The sequence below is a fragment of the Haliotis cracherodii genome, unplaced genomic scaffold, assembly GCF_022045235.1.
Source record: "Haliotis cracherodii isolate W230 unplaced genomic scaffold, xgHalCrac1.p SCAF_26, whole genome shotgun sequence".
Lineage (NCBI taxonomy): Eukaryota > Metazoa > Mollusca > Gastropoda > Lepetellida > Haliotidae > Haliotis > Haliotis cracherodii.
This window is the reverse complement of record NW_027266282.1, coordinates 5,476,901-5,496,310: the sequence shown is the minus strand read 5'-3', so window position 1 is coordinate 5,496,310 and position 19,410 is coordinate 5,476,901. Positions and strand designations below refer to the sequence as shown.

The following is a 19,410-nucleotide window of genomic DNA, read 5'->3' as shown; positions in this document are numbered from 1 at the left end:
GCGTCAAACTAATGCTTAAGCGTCAAACTAATGCTTGAGCGTCAAACTAATGCTTGAGCATCAAACAAATGCTTGAGCGTCAAACTAATGCTTGAGCGTCAAACTAATGCTTAACCATCAAACTAATGCTTGAGCGTCAAACTAATGCTTAACCATCAAACTCATGCTTGAGCATCAAACTAATGCTTAACCATCAAACTAATCACAATTTCTCAACTGTACCGTGTCGACTTGGATTGCAATCAGACCTTGGCGTGGCAGGCCTAAAAAACGACACTGGACAAGATTGTCTCATAACATGTGTTGCATTTTACTCAACAGATTTCAGTACAAAAACAGGAAGGTGCATTTCAACATATATCTGCCTGAAAGAAAGCGTCCTGTGAAGGGTGTGTGTGTAGGGTGTGACCCTAACAACTTACCATAAACGGCAAAGATTGGGATGGGATGGGCAATACATAGGTATTGGGGTCAATGGTGTTTACATGTTTACAGACGAATCAAGACTTTGCCTCCGATTCGCAGATGGCAGAAAAAGTTGTTAGCGTCTTAGCGGCGAGCGGTTTGTCAGGGCAACCATTCTTGATCATGATCTGTATGGGGGCTGTAGTGTCGTGGTGTGGGACGGTATCACACATGACAGATAAACTGATTTGGGTATTGTGAATGGACATTTGACTGGCCAGTGATATGCTGACAAAAATTTGCATCCTGTTGTCGTCAGTTGAAATGGCTGAAATGTTTACATGCAAGATGACAATGAAAGACCAAATCGCGTCCAAGTCGACACCGATTATCTCCGACGAGGAGGCATACGGACATTGGACTGGCCCGCTAAATCCCTTGATATGTACCCAGTAGAGCAGCTGTAGAAGGGTCCAGATAACCAGCACAACTTTGCCCAGCTTGGGATAGCTCTTCAGGCGGAATGACGGGCAGTACCAAGGGAAACCATACACAAGTTTTTCAAGGGTATGCCATCAAGATCTACAACCCCGAAATTAATTTTACAAACATTTATCGTCCATACACCTTCATTATTATTTCATCAGTTCCCCTATTTTTGGTCGGTAGTTTTACATTTATAATATAGATTTACATTTAGATTTCTATTGATGTTCGTATTGATTCTAGTTTTGCAGTTGTATATGCATAATCGGATAATAATATTAAACTATGTGTTAATGGCCATGTTGTTTCTTTTTAACTGTAAATGAACGTACTTATTGGCAAGGTGTTCCCACAAATCCCCTTACGGAGTTGGCGCTGTTCAAAGGTTATTGTATATTATTGTTGCAGATAACATCATTATTATGTTTTTTTGCCTTTGTCTAATGCCGTGCCTTTGCATGTGTTTATGTTTGTCCATTATAACTGGAATACACCAAGACGATGCTCAGCTTTGTCGATCGGTACAAACAGTGTTGTTTCTAGTAATGCAATGATATTTGAGACAGTGAAAAAGGGAAGAGTATGCTGTCTCCGGTATTTAAAAGAGGGGCATCATTCTTGTGATGGGCTACTTTAAAGGCACATGACCATGTGTCCCCAATAACCCTGTACATAAGCTGACCTCTGCAGTGGAAATACCTTTTCACATTCACCATGTTCTAACATATATTCTCTTCTTATACATCTTGACTGATGAAGCTGAAATTATGTTCACATGTGACATTAACTTCATACATTTGGATGTACATAGTATTTTTGTTCAGTATATGTTTTCCTTAAATTATCATATTTACAACAAACAAGCAAAAAGTGAAATTCATCTTTGTAAGATATTTAAGGAACATTATCTACATAATCTTAAACATTTTGTATGTTTTGTGCCCGCCAATTTTAAACATTAAAACCTGTGTGGGCTGCATCTAAATTGTGCTGTATTTTCTTATTTTTATATCAGTTATTTTCTGCGCATATTTGCATTTTAAAATATATAAAATCACATTTGCTGGAAACATCTACAATAGATCTCCATGCTTGAAAATACATAGAACATGTCATCATTCAGAATCCATAATGACATGGACACCTCTTCCTGGAACTTAGGGACCGACCATTTGATGCCATGTTGACATGTCACCAAAGATCAGCAAGAGAAGTGTTTTCGCAGTGAAGTTTAAGCAACATTTGCTTTCATCTTTTACAAATTGTCCAGAACCTATAAAGATAGATAAGTAACTACAACTATGGTCACCACGTTCAGCAGCAAATGGCCCATGGTTCAAGGGATAAATTTTCATCTTAAAGGTTTATTATGTGGGGTAGTGGTGTACGAAGTGGTAAACTCAAATGTTTTGACCGAATTGAACTTTGTTCTTTTCTGAGATTACAAACATTCAAGTAAACCCTTTGACTTTTTAAGAACGACATGGTATTAATTCCTTGACTGTATTAATGGCTATTGTGAATCTTTGAGACATGGATTTGGTGGTATATTTGCCGGACCCAGCAATATATCTCTTGTTACGGATTTGTATGGAGCTTTGGAATCCAGTGCACAAGAGCAAAGGGCAAGTTTTCAGGTTTTAGAGTCAAGTCAAAAGTAAGTAGTCCTCATGCGTGGTTTGTGCCTTAGATAACATAATGGCCTTATATGTGGCATTATTTGATATGTAACTTATAACAATGAGTGAGTGAGTTGGGTTTAACGCCGCTTTTAACAGTATTCCAGTTATACCACTGTGTGTCAGCTTAATGTGGGAGGAAAGCCCGAAGTGATGCAGGTCTCAGACGTTTACCACTTCGGCTAAACCGAAGAGTACGGGTATGGTGCTTACAAACCTAGAAACATAATCGGGGCGAACCGGGATTCGAACCCACAATCATAGGTTTCTAACGTGCTCAAGGGACGCAAGTCTGCACAGCGAATCGCTACGCCTTGGACGACTGGGCCACCCGTGCCCCGTACCTTTTAACAAGTTCTTTAATCAAATAATTAATATTGCGATGCTATATCAGTTGGAACCACAACAAACACGCTATGTAGGGTAGCCATAATTTGGATGGCACCTGGCTTGAACAAAACGGGTTTACTCCAATTCTGTTGCCCCCTTTTTCAGTACGTGCTTTCTACATGTGACAATATCACGCAGTGACGATTAAATGGGTCGGGTGGTCGGGCTGAGTGGCTTGGTTTATTACGTGTCCTTGTACCCTGACGTCATGGACCGATCACTGGTTTGTCTGGTGCAGACAAAGGTTACTTGTTATTTAAGTACCAAAATTTTCACATTTATATTTTATATTAACCATTCATATGAATGTCAAAAGTCAACCACTGCTTAAGTTTGTCAATTAGGGAAAATGGAGTATGAATTTCATGTTTTATTAGAATGGGATAAGTATGAACGTCTTTCACGGTTTGAAGCTTAGCACGAGTAATACAAACAATATGTCTGTGACTAGTCATATAAAAATGGAGCAACTCTTATGTTGTATGTTAACTAGCCATTTGTTGAAACATACATTCTCTGTCAGACAGTTTTTGTATATCATATATATCAAGTAAGGATAAGAATGTAACTTCTTTATTACAATTACTTATATTAAGAGCGACGTTTCGGTGTAAGTCCGAACACCGTTATCAAGCAAGTGGCATACACAGTATGGTTGACAAGTATATATACAGGTAGGAGGCAATCTAGAGTAGATATCAGATGGAGTTGTACTGGAGCTGAGAAGCCTGTCATGTACACACAAGGATAGGAACGACAATCATCGGTGAAGTCAGTGACATAAACAACATGATTGTGGCTGATTTGGGTCTTTGATGAGTTGATGGTACGCCGGGGGTATGTAATAACATTGGTCACGGTTGATTGACGGTTGGAGTCTTTTGATGTTGATGGCTTCTTGTAGTTTTCTGATTTTGAAGTCTTTGAGGTAGGTGGCGAGGGCTTTGACTTTATCCCACTGAAAACTGTGGCTTGGGTTGTCACGGATGTGGTCTGATAGAGCTGATTTAGAGTCATCTTTGGAAACTGAGCTTTGATGTTCTTTAATTTTTAGTGGCCTAGATGTTTCTCCTATGTAAGCTTGGGTCATGCGATCTTCATGGTAAATATCGCATAGCTATTGCCAATGGAGCCACCATTGTTGTAACTCGAACCATCTCAAATCAGACATACCATGTTGTAATGTTGGCTATGAAGACGTTTTGTTGGTATTATTATTAAACATGCCTCACTTGAAATAGTCTCACTCTATAGAATCAAACTAATTCCACAGAAAATGTTTATCATGACACAAGTATTACAGTCCAAAAATACTATTTACAAGAATAAAACGAACTATGTCAAATTTATAAATAGAATAAACCCCGATAATGGTGTTTGTACATATATTAGTTTGAACAGGAAAGTTTATTATCACGTATTCAAGTACCCCCGTGAATCTCCAGAAAAGACGTCATTAGAAAAAACATTTTAACGTGAAATAAACTAGGCGTCGTTCTTCGTTGTTCTTGGCGATTGATCGCGTAGCTGTCTTATGTGGATAAGCAATGCAAACCTGGTACTTGTGGTGGGCAGACATATTTTATTGAGAAAAAATCCAAAGCAAGAGGAACTTTTGCAAATATTATGTTTCTGGTTATTGGCCATGGGCTATGAATTCAAACGACAGTAATGAGTGTGTCAACGTCAGTCACACCATCCTGAAGGTCACATATTCCTTGGCAAACCACTCATCAGCATAGCACTTATATGCAGGGAGACTAGTAACTTTCAGAAAATAAAGATTCAGGCGAATAATCGTTGACATTTTATGAACGCTTTAAAATTACATTCTCCAGAATGCTGAAGGAGACAGTTGTCGCCCACAGTTTTAGACACAATATGTTTATTATCAAAGTAAAATTTTATCCTTCTGTTGTCATTGTTTAACCTACTCACACTAACCTCTCTGATGTGTGTAATTGTTGTTTCTATTAATCCTCCACCTACCATATATATTCTGTACCATGCTCATTATTCAGCCTTGCTTGACAATGGTATAAGGATTTATACCGAAACGTCGCCTTTACAGTAAATAAAGAAGTTGTTATCCATAAACTATCACTACATTTCTTCCGTCAACTTCTACGTAATGCCTATCAAACGATTCATATATATGTCTTTTCTTCTTTCATAAGAATTCCAGTGTTCTTCATGTTCAAGAACTGTTAAACTGCTTAATATGCTGCTATTTCGGATGTTGAAACTTCCAGGCTGCTTAAAATCTGCATAATCTTGTAAGTCTCAGACATTTATATATTTCTTCAAACAACTTAAATTAGTGTTTATCATGGAATAAAGAACATTTTTACTGAAGTTAATAGCCAAGGATATACAGTGTACTATCATTTTAACGCTGATATGTAACTGTTAAAGCTGCTAGGGTGCGTGTGTAGAAATCGCATGCTTGATATTTTATAGATGCTTTAAAGAAACGTATCCTGGAAATATAGGTCTATATATTTTTCCCTTTTCATGAAATTTCATAAATAGATAATTTATTATGGTGGAGGTTAGACCCGGCGCTTACAGTTCATGGATAAACATGCCAGAGTTCCTTTTCTTTCTGATTGAAACAGCCGGCCGCATCACCGCCGAAGCTAACATTTTTAGAATAGTACTTGTTTTACAGTCATTGTCGGTGGGCATATTTAAATATCTCGCTCAAAGATCAAAGGCGCCGATAGGTGATAACGTCATAATGGACTGACGTCACGGCGCTGTTCAAATTATCTCCCCCGTGATCTTACGTATCCCTGATAACATCGTTCTTTCATTACTGACAAACAATATGGGACAGCTACATCAATTATCGATGAAATAGTTTCACTACACTTGTGGAAAATTTGAATATTATCACCTGTATATATCCCACTTACTGACAAGAACTTATTCTCTTGTGTGTCTGTCCAAACAAACTGACAAGCACTTATTCAGTAATGTGTATATCTGACTATCTGACTATCTGTCAAACACTTATCGACAATGAGAGGAATAATGCGTATGATAGGACTTTTGGGTTGATGCTAGTGTAAGGATTGATAATGATGTAGGGATGGGACTGTTTGGCTAATGCTGGTGTTGGGGATGGTACTATTGGGTTGATGCTGGTGTTGGTGATGGTACTATTGGGTTGATGCTGGTCTTGGTGATGGTATTACTGGGTTGATGCTGGTGTTGGTGATGGTACTTTTGGGTTGATGCTGGTGTTGGTGATGGTACTATTGGGTTGATGCTGGTGTTGGTGATGGTACTATTGGGTTGATGCTGGTGTTGGTGATGGTATCATTTGGTGATGCTGGTGTTGGTGATGGTACTATTGGGTTGATGCTGGTGTTGGTGATGGTATTATTGGGTTGATGCTAATGTTGGTGATGGTACTATTGGTTTGATGCTGGTGTTGGTGATGGTACTATTTGGTTGATGATGGTATTGGTGATGGTACTATTGGGTTGAAGGTGGTTATGTGATGATTCTATTGTGTTGATGGTGTTGGTGATGGTACTATTGGGTTGATGCTGGTGTTGGTGATGGTATTATTGGGTTGATGTTGGTGTTGGTGATGGTACTATTGGGTTGATGCTGGTGTTGGTGATGGTACTATTGGGTTGATGGTGGTGTTGGTGATGGTACTATTGGGTTGATGCTAATGTTGGTGATGGTACTATTGGTTTGATGCTGGTGTTGGTGATGGTACTATTTGGTTGATGATGGTATTGGTGATAGTACTATTGGGTTGAAGGTGGTTATGTGATGGTTCTATTGGGTTGATGGTGTTGGTGATGGTACTATTGGGTTGATGCTGGTGTTGGTGATGGTACTATTGGGTTGATGCTGGTGTTGGTGATGGTACTATTGGGTTGATGCTGGTGTTGGTGATGGTACTATTGGGTTGATGGTGGTGTTGGTGATGGTACTATTGGGTTGATGCTGGTGTTGGTGATGGTACTATTGGGTTGATGGTGGTTATGTGATGGTACTATTGGGTTGATGCTGGTGTTGGTGATGGTACTATTGGGTTGATGGTTGTAAAACACTAAATATGTTCAATGTAAACTATGGATACAATTACACACATGGGCATGTACATTTAGAGCTTACTTTCCCATGGATTATTGCAAATGCATTATTCAATCCAACTCAATCACTCGCCCACATATACCTTTATGCAGCAATATGCATTTTACGTCATCATTCTTCACCGACTGACGGTATCTACATGCCTATTGCTCGTGTCAGCAAATATTTAAAGGTGTACGTCATGTCGATCGCTTCTGGGTCATCGTCGTAATGTATGTAATATCACGTGATGTCCCGGAAACAACCGCTTAAATCAGGATTCAGCTACCAGGTGTCGATCTCTTAACCATTGTGTTACAATTGTTTCATTACTGTGGTATTACTTAGAAGTCGATAGACAAAGTAGATATAATTCATGGATAAGAACTTCTTTATTTACCGTAAAGGCGATTATCATTGTAAATTGGACAGAACTTTATGGCACGCAGTTGTTTTGATACCAGACGTCGCCATTCTACCGTAGTCTTCTTATAACAGTATAAAAACATCGATTCAATATTAATATAACAGAAATCAAGGAATGCGTGATTGAGATTTTATTTATCACACAAAATCATTCTTCCAACCACTGTTTTGAGTGTAAAATAGCTGACAAGCCTCAGTTGCAGAAACAACAGTGATATCCTTTGATTGTATTGTCATGGTAGCCGATGGCGTCACAATGGTCTGCAAAACACTGTGGTACAATTTTATCTCCCACAAGTTATATCTCCTTGAAGCCGATTTTGGATGACACATGCAAAATTAACTATAATGGCAAAATGAAATCATTATCAACTTACAGTGGTCTACCTTTTTGGTAAAAAAATGACGGGAGGTCTTCTGATAATTTATCCATTTCAGCTGTAATAAGTAATAATGAATTGTATTCTATTGATTTAATGGTCACAGGTCGAATGCCGTTATGATATCGAACAATGGACTCTTATGAGATTTGTATGGAAAGGATTTTGTCGCTTTTATGTTATTTCAAAACAGTATACAGGTAGTCAAATACATACTGTTGACAAGTAAAACATGAAGATTTGACTGATTTTTCTCGCATTACGTTGCATATTGCGTACAATAGCATAAAGTCCATGCTATTCTAGACTTGACATAACATGGTTGAAATGTATCGACCACTACACTGGTATTCCAACTTAAACGTTAAAAGCCTTAATGATGTATTCAATGTGTGTACAACTTTGCTGGAGAAGTAAGCTAACCCTTGTGTTACCGGTAGGGCAAAACATGCTTACCCCTTTTCGCGAACTCCTGGGGCCACTTGTACAAATAAATCTCAGGGCTACGACTATTGTAAATCTGTGTTAAAGTGTGGGTGAGGTGAGGTGAGCTGAAATGGGGTTTAACGTTGCGTCCAAGATTATTGCACTTATATAGAGACGTGCATGCACGTGTGTGTGTGTGTGGCTGCTTGTACTAGTCCGGACTGATGCCGATTTATAGTGCAAGCTCACTGAGATACCATGCCGCAGTTAAACATGAATACCCCACTCAGACACAGTGTACTGACTCCGAGCCGACCAGTCCTTGTTTTAGCCCCTTAATGCCGAAAGCCAGACAGGGTAACAACAAGTACCATCTTTTAACATCTTTTGGTATGACGCCGTCGGGGCGGACGCTCTACCACTAGACCACGGAGGCGGTCGTTAATGTGTGGGAGTTACGATGTTCTTAGTACTACGGTCACTTTGTGGTATCACTTTGTGGATACTTCAATGACTCAATCATATCATTTTCTCTGTTATTTTGCCTTTTACGTCCAATGGAATCTGTTTCGTCGCATAATCGAGACTGGTTATTCTCTGACGTTGATATTTTTTATTCGGTGGGATGGATGAAAATAATGTAATTTTAGAAATCTAACACAGAGGTTTATTGATTTATGATTCAGAATGATTCAAATGTAAGTTTTTAAACATATTTTCGCATGTTGTACGTAACCTTCTCCTTACATATTCACGTAAGAGTACAAGGTTCTATAGAATAAGAAATGTATTACACAACGATAATATATATCCAAACATGAAAGACATATAGCGCCATCACACTGGAGCTCATATTGTTATACGTTCAAAACATCAGCAAGCTATGCCTATTAAGGATGTTTTCAACATTAATATGTTAACTTCATCCGTTCCCATCTCCAGTATTTTGTTCCTGTAGAGGATGAGGCTGCGAGTCATGTCGGGTAGTTATAATCCAAACCATGAACTTTAACCCAAGTGGATCGAGTTCTCCAAATGTCTGAAAGCATGTGTCTATAAGACAAGAACAGATTTGGTAAAATGGCTTTGGCTTCTGAAGTATCCGAAAGAAAGTGCCTCTTTGTTCTGTTTATGTCCTTTTAGTATCCGCGTGAGGATAACGCAGAGGGATGTAACAGGTAATGTAGTGGGTATAGCGCCTGTCCGGAGAGCGGGAAGTCGGTGGTTCGATTCCCGGTCTCGTCATACCAAAAGTGGTACCTGTTATTACACTGCCTGGCGATCGGAATTGAGGGGATAAAACGAGGACTGGTCGCTAGGTGATAGCATATTGTGTCTGTGTGGGGTATACATGTCAGCTGCGGCATTAGTCCGAATTAGTTCAAGCCAACACGCACGTAGCCACCCCATTTATTTATTTATTTATTTATTTATTTATTTATTTATTTATTTATTTATTTATTTATTTATTTATTTATTTATTTATTTATTTATTTATTTATTTATTTATTTATTTATTTATTTATTTATTTATTTATTTATTTATTTATTTATTTATTTATTTATTTATTTATTTATTTATTTATTTATTTATTTATTTATTTATTTATTTATTTATTATGTCACCAAAGACAAAAACGTTAACCAGTGTCCCACTCTGGGTTGTTCATAATTTGAGAAAACAAAATTTGAAATTCGGCATTAACTTTCCTGGAATATATGAAGACATCAAGAGTTTAGCGTCACAGCAGGACCGTCAGCTACATTATTCAAAATTAACCACAGGAAGGTGATGAACTGCCAATGCAAAGTCTCTCAATGACAGTGTTAATATAGAAATCACAGTTATTGCCCTTGAGGAAGAGGTTACACGAAAAGGTGAGGATATGACTATAAAAACTAGTTTTGCCTCTTTTTATATATACATAACTACATGCATATTAAGTCCTGAGAACAACCTGAATCTTGTAATGTTCATTAAGGTTTCATTATTTGTATGCAAATTCAGATATTACGTTATCTTGAGTTAAATTGCTGAATGTTTTGAGGAGACACGTTTGCATCCATACGAAATAATTCTAAACGATATGGGAGCATTGGTCGAGGAGATGCGAGGCATTTTGCTGTGTTAGGTTCGTCAAGTACTAGTTTAGAATATGATTCATACTCATTCAGTGTAAGCTTATTTTCATTTCCACTTACCGCCATCCGAGGTATAGTTGTTTGTATCACCGAGGACAGCTACATCATTAAACAGCTGATATTATATCTCGTCTGTGAGTTAAACTATGTACTGTGTTTCATATAAACTAGTTGAGAACAATGGATACTGTCTCTAACATACAATGGCACGTCATATAGACTTGTTGAGAACAGTGAATATTGTATCTAACATACGGTGGTACGTCATATGGAATAGGTGAGAACAGTGAATGGTGTACCTAACATACAGTGGTACGTCATATAGAATAGGTGAAAACAGTGAATATTGTATCTAACATACGGTGGTACGTCATATAGAATAGGTGAAAACAGTGAATATTGTATCTAACATACGGTGGTACGTCATATGGAATAGGTGAGAACAGTGAATGGTGTACCTAACATACGGTGGTACGTCATATAGAATAGGTGAGAACAGTGAATATTGTATCTAACATACGGTGGTACGTCATATAGAATAGGTGAAAACAGTGAATATTGTATCTAACATGCAATGGTACGTCATATAGAAGAGGTGAGAACAGTGGATATTGTATCAGACATGCAATGGTACGTCATATAGAATAGGTGAGAACAGTGGATACTGTATCTAACATGCAATGGTACGTCATATAGAATAGGTGAGAACAGTGAATATTGTATCTAACATACAATGGTACGTCATATAGAATAGATGAGAACAGTGGATATTGTCTCTAACATGCAATGGTACGACATATAGAAAGGGTGAGAACAGTGAATATTATCTCTAACATGCAATGGTACGTCATATAGAATAGATGAGAACAGTGGATATTGTATCTGACATGCAATGGTACGTCATATAGAATAGGTGAGAACAGTGGATGTTGTATCAAACATGCAATGGTACGTCATATAGAATAGGTGAGAACAGTGAACATTGCACCCAACATGCAATGGTACGTCATATAGAATAGATGAGAACAGTAGATATTGTATCTATCATGAAGTTGTACGAACAGTGGATATTGTAGCTAATGTGCGGAGGTCATCGTTTTTTGTTTATTCACTCTCCAATTTACGGTTGACGGGAGACCCAGTCCTCTAATACACCACAATTAGCTGTGCAGAGTTAGAAGCATTGTGCCAGATTGTTCGGAACGATTCTTGACTTGTCAACAACCTCCTTGTTTCTGAGCAACAAAAGTGTAAACGTCGAGGACCTGAACCCTCCCAGGTGGTTCAACAATATTAGTTTGTCACTGACATATTCAAAGCGGCGTTAAACCAAGTTCAATGACCCAATCGTTTGATTAAGACTTTGGTCTGACTGTCCAGCAAAAGGGAACAAAATGATTTTAACGGTATCCAACTTATCATCACGATCATGAGAGGTACACACTGACGTTTAGTTTTCTTTACTGATCAAATTAATTGTAAATAGTTTCCATCGCCATGGAGATCGCCTCTGCTAAATATGTTATAAATAATGTGGTGAAGAATGTCATAAAGGCTCCCCATCATGGCCAATCCTACTGAGCACTTCTCAGAACATAAGGGGTGCAGATCAATAATTAACTGTAAGCATGATAAATTAATAACCCAAATTAAAAGATTTAACAGTATACACTTGAATATTTCGATGTATTATCTATACCTGCTATGTTTCTAATGTATAACTTTCAAAAGCGAATTCCTACTTATTCTTTAATAGCCACGGATATTGTTTAAAAATACATAGCTGATTTGGTTTTGGAAAGTGTACCTGTCTAACGTGATGTGTACGTTTTAAATATTGGACGAATTACACAACTATTACCGAATATCAACGCTTTAATAACGATCATACCATGCCAACCGGTTCCCAATTATAGTCTTAACGATGCTCGTATGAAATCTTGTTTAATTTGTGAAATATTTATTTCATGATGGTAGACACGAATTGCATGATTGGTCTTCATGATATTCGAGTAATCAGACCCACACAGTTTATTTTAGACCACTTGAATAGTCCTTGCTGGGACTGCCGATAAGTTTGTTCCAAGTCCACCCTTAAATATACCCACATCATTATGCGTGATTGATGATTCGTTTATTGTGTGTCGTTATACAAGTATCTATAACTATGTTTTCCCTGCATTGCCATGTTTTGCTTTAAGATTATTCAGTGGTGTACGGATTTTTCTTGGAGCAGTTATGAACTGATAACAGTTATGTTTGTACATTGAATGCTATGTAATTGACTTTGATAGTTCATAGAGTTTTAAGTTTGGATGCGAAAAACACCAACGTTAGCTACAATCATTGCCCTGATGTTTCACAGATAAAGGCAATAGAATGACTACACAGGTAGGTTCTCATCACAAAATCTTCGAATGGGGCTGTGTATCCACATTGCCCAGAGGATGTCGATGATGGCTGCTCAGATGCCCACGTAACGGTGCTGCCGAGGACGTTGCTGCTAGCCCAGTAGAATAGACCATCCATTGTGTTCTTCCTGACTCCAACCCACACACTGTTATACACACTGTGGGACTGCCTATAAGCTGAAATATAAGTGATATTATTACGTCCATGTGTCATCCGCGAACATGTATCAGCCTAATTGAAATCATATATTTTACTCGGATGCGACGTAAAACATAAATAGTTTTTTCATTCATCGTTCGGATACGACACAGGTTATTTCCGGGCGAGGGAGTACCATCCAAGGAATATTTGTGTTCTGTGTCGGTTTTCATTTGTACAAATTGAAATTCCAGATCAAGGTGAAAACAAATAAAACAAAATAGTTTTTTAAAAATGCTGACAGTTAATTGACCCCAGCCCTCACGCAGCGTTCATTTAGATCGGATGGCTAGTGTTCGCTCAGGGATCACTTGAGGCAACGTTCTTCTTCAGCGAACAAAATAACGTTGCTACAACGTTGTCACAATGTTAGAAAATAACAACGTTAAAGTGCATGTTTTTTTAACCTCGCATCAAGACATGAGGATATGTCCATATGACGTCCCGTCAAGTGACCTTTGAGACAATCAGCCTCTTGGCTTCTAACTTCTATGCATTCAGACCAGTATATCTGACTCCTGTATCTCGAGAAGGAACAATAACGACAAGTTCCAAGTTGGTTGGTTGGTTTGTTATTTAACACCGCACTCAGCAATATTCCAGCTATATGACGGCGGTCTGTAAATAATCGAGCCTGGACCAGACAATCCAGTGATTAATAGCATGAGCATCAATCCACACAATTGGTATCGATGACATGCATCAACCAAGTCAGAGAGCCTGACCACCCGATCCCGTTAGTCGCCTTTTACGACAAGCATAGTCACCTTTTACGGCAAGCATGGGTTGCTGAAGACCTATTCTACCCCGGATCTTCACGGGTCACAAGTTCCAAGTACCTGAGACGACCGACTGTGGATGGCACCGCATAGCGGTACCGGTGTATCAGATTTTAATGAGGAAGATCAATATATATATGACTATGGGAAATTTACACGCATAGTTACGAGTATCTCTCTGAAACAATACACAAAGACAATGACGTTTGTCGGTTTTTTGTTTCTGTGTCAACCAAAATATATTTGCCATGTCACTGATCCAAAATATCTTTTCGAACAGCTATCCAACCTGACGAAACGAACATACTCTTATTTTTTATTTTTCTAACACCCATGAAGATCCAGGTCTGAATAGATTATCAGCAACCCATGCTTGCCGCAAGAGGCGACTACATGTATGCCTGTCGTAACAGGCGACTACAAGTCTGCTTGTCGTAAGAGGCGACTACATGTATGCTTGTCGTAAGAGGCGACTACATGTATGCTTGTCGTAACAGGCGACTACATGTATGCTTGCCGTAAGATGCGACTACATGAATGCCTGCCGAAACAGGCGACTACATGTATGCCTATCGTAAGAGGCGACTACATGTATGCTTGCCGTAACAGGCGACTACAAGTCTGCTTGCCGTAAGAGGCGACTACATGTATGACTATCGTAAGAGGCGACTACATGTATGCTTGCCGTAACAGGCGACTACATGTATGCTTGCCGTAACAGGCGACTACATGTATGCTTGCCGTAACAGGCGATTACATGTATGCTTGCCGTAACAGGCGACTACATGTATGCCTGGCGTAAGAGGCGACTACATGTATGCTTGCCGTAACAGGCGACTACATGTATGCTTGCCGTAACAGGTGACTACATGTATGCTTGCCGTAAGAGGCGACTACATGTATGCTTGCCGTAACAGGCGACTACATGTATGCTTGCCGTAACAGGTGACTACATGTATGCCTGACGTAACAGGGGACTACATGTATGCTTGCCGTAACAGGCGACTACATGTATGCTTGCTGTAAGAGGCGACTACATGTATGCCTGTCGTAACAGGCGACTACATGTATGCTTGCCGTAAGAGGCGACTACATGTATGCTTGTCGTAACAGGCGACTACATGTATGCTTGCCGTAACAGGCGATTACATGTATGCTTGTCGTAACAGGCGACTACATGTATGCTTGTCGTAACAGGCGACTACATGTATGCCTGCCGTAAGAGGCGACTACATGTATGCTTGCCGTAACAGGCGACTACATGTATGCCTGCCGTAACAGGCGACTACATGTATGCTTGCCGTAACAGGCGACTACATGTATGCTTGTCGTAACAGGCGACTACATGTATGCCTGTTGTAACAGGCGACTACATGTATGCTTGCTGTAAGAGGCGACTACATGTATGCTTGCCGTAACAGGCGACTATATGTATGCTTTCCGTAACAGGCGACTACATGTATGCCTGTTGTAACAGGCGACTACATGTATGCTTGCTGTAAGAGGCGACTACATGTATGCTTGCCGTAACAGGCGACTACATGTATGCTTTCCGTAACAGGCGACTACATGTATGCCTGTTGTAACAGGCGACTACATGTATGCTTGCTGTAAGAGGCGACTACATGTATGCTTGCCGTAACAGGCGACTATATGTATGCTTTCCGTAACAGGCGACTACATGTATGCTTGCTGTAAGAGGCGACTATATGTATGCTTTCCGTAACAGGCGACTACATGTATGCTTGCTGTAAGAGGCGACTACATGTATGCTTGCTGTAAGAGGCGACTACATGTATGCTTGTCGTAACAGGCGACTATATGTATGCTTGCCGTAACAGGCGACTACATGTATGCTTGCCGTAACAGGCGACTACATGTATGCTTGCCGTAACAGGTGACTACATGTATGCTTGTCGTAACAGGCGACTACATGTATGCTTGCCGTAACAGGTGACTACATGTATGCTTGCCGTAACAGGCGACTACATGTATGCTTGCCGTAACAGGTGACTACATGTATGCTTGTCGTAACAGGCGACTACATGTATGCTTGTCGTATCAGGCGACTACATGTATGCTTGCCCTAACAGGTGACTACATGTATGCTTGTCGTAACAGGCGACTATATGTATGCTTGCCGTAACAGGCGACTACATGTATGCTTGCCGTAACAGGCGACTACATGTATGCTTGCCGTAACAGGCGATTACATGTATGCTTGCCGTAACAGGCGACTACATGTATGCTTGCCGTAACAGGCGACTACATGTATGCTTGCCGTAACAGGTGACTACATGTATGCTTGCCGTAACAGGCGACTACATGTATGCTTGCCGTATGAGGCGACTACATGTATGCTTGCCGTAACAGGTGACTACATGTATGCTTGCCGTAACAGGCGACTACATGTATGCTTGCCGTATGAGGCGACTACATGTATGCTTGCCGTAACAGGTGACTACATGTATGCTTGTCGTAACAGGCGACTACATGTATGCTTGTCGTAACAGGCGACTACATGTATGCTTGCCCTAACAGGTGACTACATGTATGCTTGTCGTAACAGGCGACTACATGTATGCTTGCCGTAACAGGCGACTACATGTATGCTTGCCGTAACAGGCGATTGCATATATGCTTGCCGTAACAGGCGACTACATGTATGCCTGGCGTAAGAGGCGACTACATGTATGCTTGTCGTAACAGGCGACTACATGTATGCCTGTTGTAACAGGCGACTACATGTATGCTTGCCGTAACAGGCGACTATATGTATGCTTTCCGTAACAGGCGACTACATGTATGCCTGTTGTAACAGGCGACTACATGTATGCTTGCCGTAACAGGCGACTACATGTATGCCTGTTGTAACAGGCGACTACATGTATGCTTGTCGTAACAGGCGACTACATGTATGCTTGCCGTAACAGGCGACTACATGTATGCTTGCCCTAACAGGCGACTAACTTGATCGAGTGGTCAGGCTCGCAGACTTGGTTGATGCATGTTATCGTATCTCATTTGTGTAGATTGATGCTCATGATGCCAATCCCTGTGTTGTCTGGTCCAGACTTTATTATTTACATACCGCCGTCATATAGGAGGAATATTGCTGAGTGCGGCGTTAAACAACAAACAAACAAAAATAAATCATTTTTGTCCATAGTTAGTATGACTTTCTGCCTCCCCATTGACCTTTTCACTTCCTCCGCGGGCACGTCTTTTTTAATGACAACTGCGTGATTGGTTCATGTCACCGGTAGCCTTTCCGCGAACACCTTGGGTTATATCTGCTTTTCACAACGACTTTGCCTTTTCGCCCGATGTAATCTGCTTCCACAGATATTCGAGATGTTTGGTATCACCAACGTAGGACATTCTATATTAGCAGAGGAGGTTTTCCATCAAGCTGAAGAAAGGAAGTCCTCGGCAGAAGGTTTTTGGCTTGTAAACTGAACCTGGGCAACGTTTTATTTCAGCTTCAGCAGAATGAATGCTTGTCTGGAATATATTTCCCTGATTCGTGAAGAAGGAACAGGCAGAAATGTGTATTTTGAAGTCTGCCATACAGGTGTATTGATATTTGGCTGCAAACATCTTTATTTGAATACATTTGTCGTCATGTTCATGAAGCGCAATATATGATTAATCAGAACATAAGAGGGCAACTGTGTCTTAGCAAACATTACAGACTGCTTATTTCTTGTCACACAATTTAAATGTTAATCGAAAAACATAATGTCAAGTGCTGTGAATGTTATATGTTATGCTAAAATTGTGAGATTTCAACACCTATTGTTATTCATGCGTAACCAGGAATCGTGAGAACGCTGTATGTGCAAGCTGAGGTAACACAATACAGAGTTTCAAATACTACACTTTCGACATTATGTGTGGCAATAGCTTTTGAGCAGACAACACGTTAGAAATAGACTAAGAGGGTGTATTTCATGTTTTAAGGACAACATAGAGCTTAACAGGAGATTGTTTTATGGCTCTCTGGAACATATTTCATTGTTTCCTTTTCACTCACTTTAGGCATACTTGATCAGAACATTTTATATGAAGAGAACTGAAAAAGTCCACATCTGATTCCCATGGCAACATTTAAAGGTTATCAATAATTTTATAATTTGACATTTTCCTAAGACATAAAGGTCCCTTATATAATTATTTTTGACTCATTTTCGATTAAAAAAAATTCTTTGTCAAGAAAAGCCCGCAAAACTTTACATGCCATTGCAAAGTCACATGACCCTGATCGTGTTAAAAGGTATGTTCTAAATGTTCTATTTTTACTCACTGACAAAATAGTCCTTCAGAGCCATTAACTTTTCAGGTGTGTCAAAGGACAGCAAATCACCGCCGTCCTTCTTGCACTCAACCCGAGCATCATCCCAGGACATCGTTTCATTGTGGTATGTGTAGATGTAACCTTGGCCTGTACCTGTATCAGAGTTTAAAAGAATGATAAACGATTAAAGTAGAGCAAGCGAGACCACATAGTGATCTATGTTTGGAAGCCTTGGCCACAGTTGCTGAAATTTACCCTTGCATCTGACTTTCCATGATAACAGCATAAGAGATATGTTACATTTGTACTAACGTGGGGGCAGTTAGCAGGAAAGAACCCTCTGGCAATCTGAGTGGATTCCGGGCCCTGGTATAGGTTCCCAGTACCTCATGGGGATCAGTTGGTCAGACTCATCATGCTCATGCTCTCAGTCATTGGTTTGCCTGGTCCAGAACCGATTATTTGCTGTCTGACGTGGCATAATTCGGCTAAAAATATCATCCACTTCAGTCATTCTCTCCACACACTGATTGATAAAACCAGGGACAAGAGGGAAGGTGTTGGCTCAACAGAAATAATTGGAAACAATTAAATATATTGAATGCTTTATCATTGGCAATGTTTAATTAACACTGTTGTTAGATATATTCTGTTCAGGTAATTTCAAATTCCACAGGATACTCTGATAAAGTGAATTAAAAAATAACAGATGATTGTTTCTCGGTAAGAGTTGAAGGTCTTGTGAAGTAACTTTATCTTGCATTCACTTCGGACTTTTACAGTGTAAGGTGTAATAACGCAGTAAAATGTTAAAAGCAGTGGTGATTTGTCATAAACAACAACCGTAATTTCCAATAGCCGCTCTGAGGTAACTGTAACAAACAACCACTTTAAATTGCAATAGCTCATCTGAGGTAACTGTAACAAACAACTACTGTAAATTGCAATAGCTCATCTGCGGTAACTGTAACAAACAACTACTGTATATTACAATAGCTTATCTGCGGTATTTTGTTACAAACCACTACTGTAAATTGCAATAGCTCATCTGCGGTAACTGTAACAAACAACTACTGTAAATTACAATAGCTCATCTGCGGTAACTGTAACAAACAACTACTGTAAATTGCAATAGCTCATCTGCGGTAAATTGTAACAAACAACTACTGTAAATTACAATAGCTCATCTGCGGTATTTTGTTACAAACCACTACTGTAAATTGCAATAGCTCATCTGCGGTAACTGTAACAAACAACTACTGTAAATTGCAATAGCTCATCTGCGGTAAATT

The 19,410-nt window shown here is 39.5% G+C and overlaps 1 protein-coding gene across 1 annotated transcript in view; it reads right to left on the bottom strand.

The window, feature by feature from the left end:
* The window catches only part of LOC139472948 (secreted protein C-like), a 47,300-nt gene that overhangs the window by 17,080 nt on the left and 10,810 nt on the right, over positions 1 to 19,410 (bottom strand). The window contains exon 6 of the mRNA XM_071255421.1: positions 18,128 to 18,271. Within this exon, the coding sequence (XP_071111522.1) occupies positions 18,128 to 18,271 (144 nt within the window). The remainder of the gene's footprint in view (positions 1 to 18,127; positions 18,272 to 19,410) is intronic.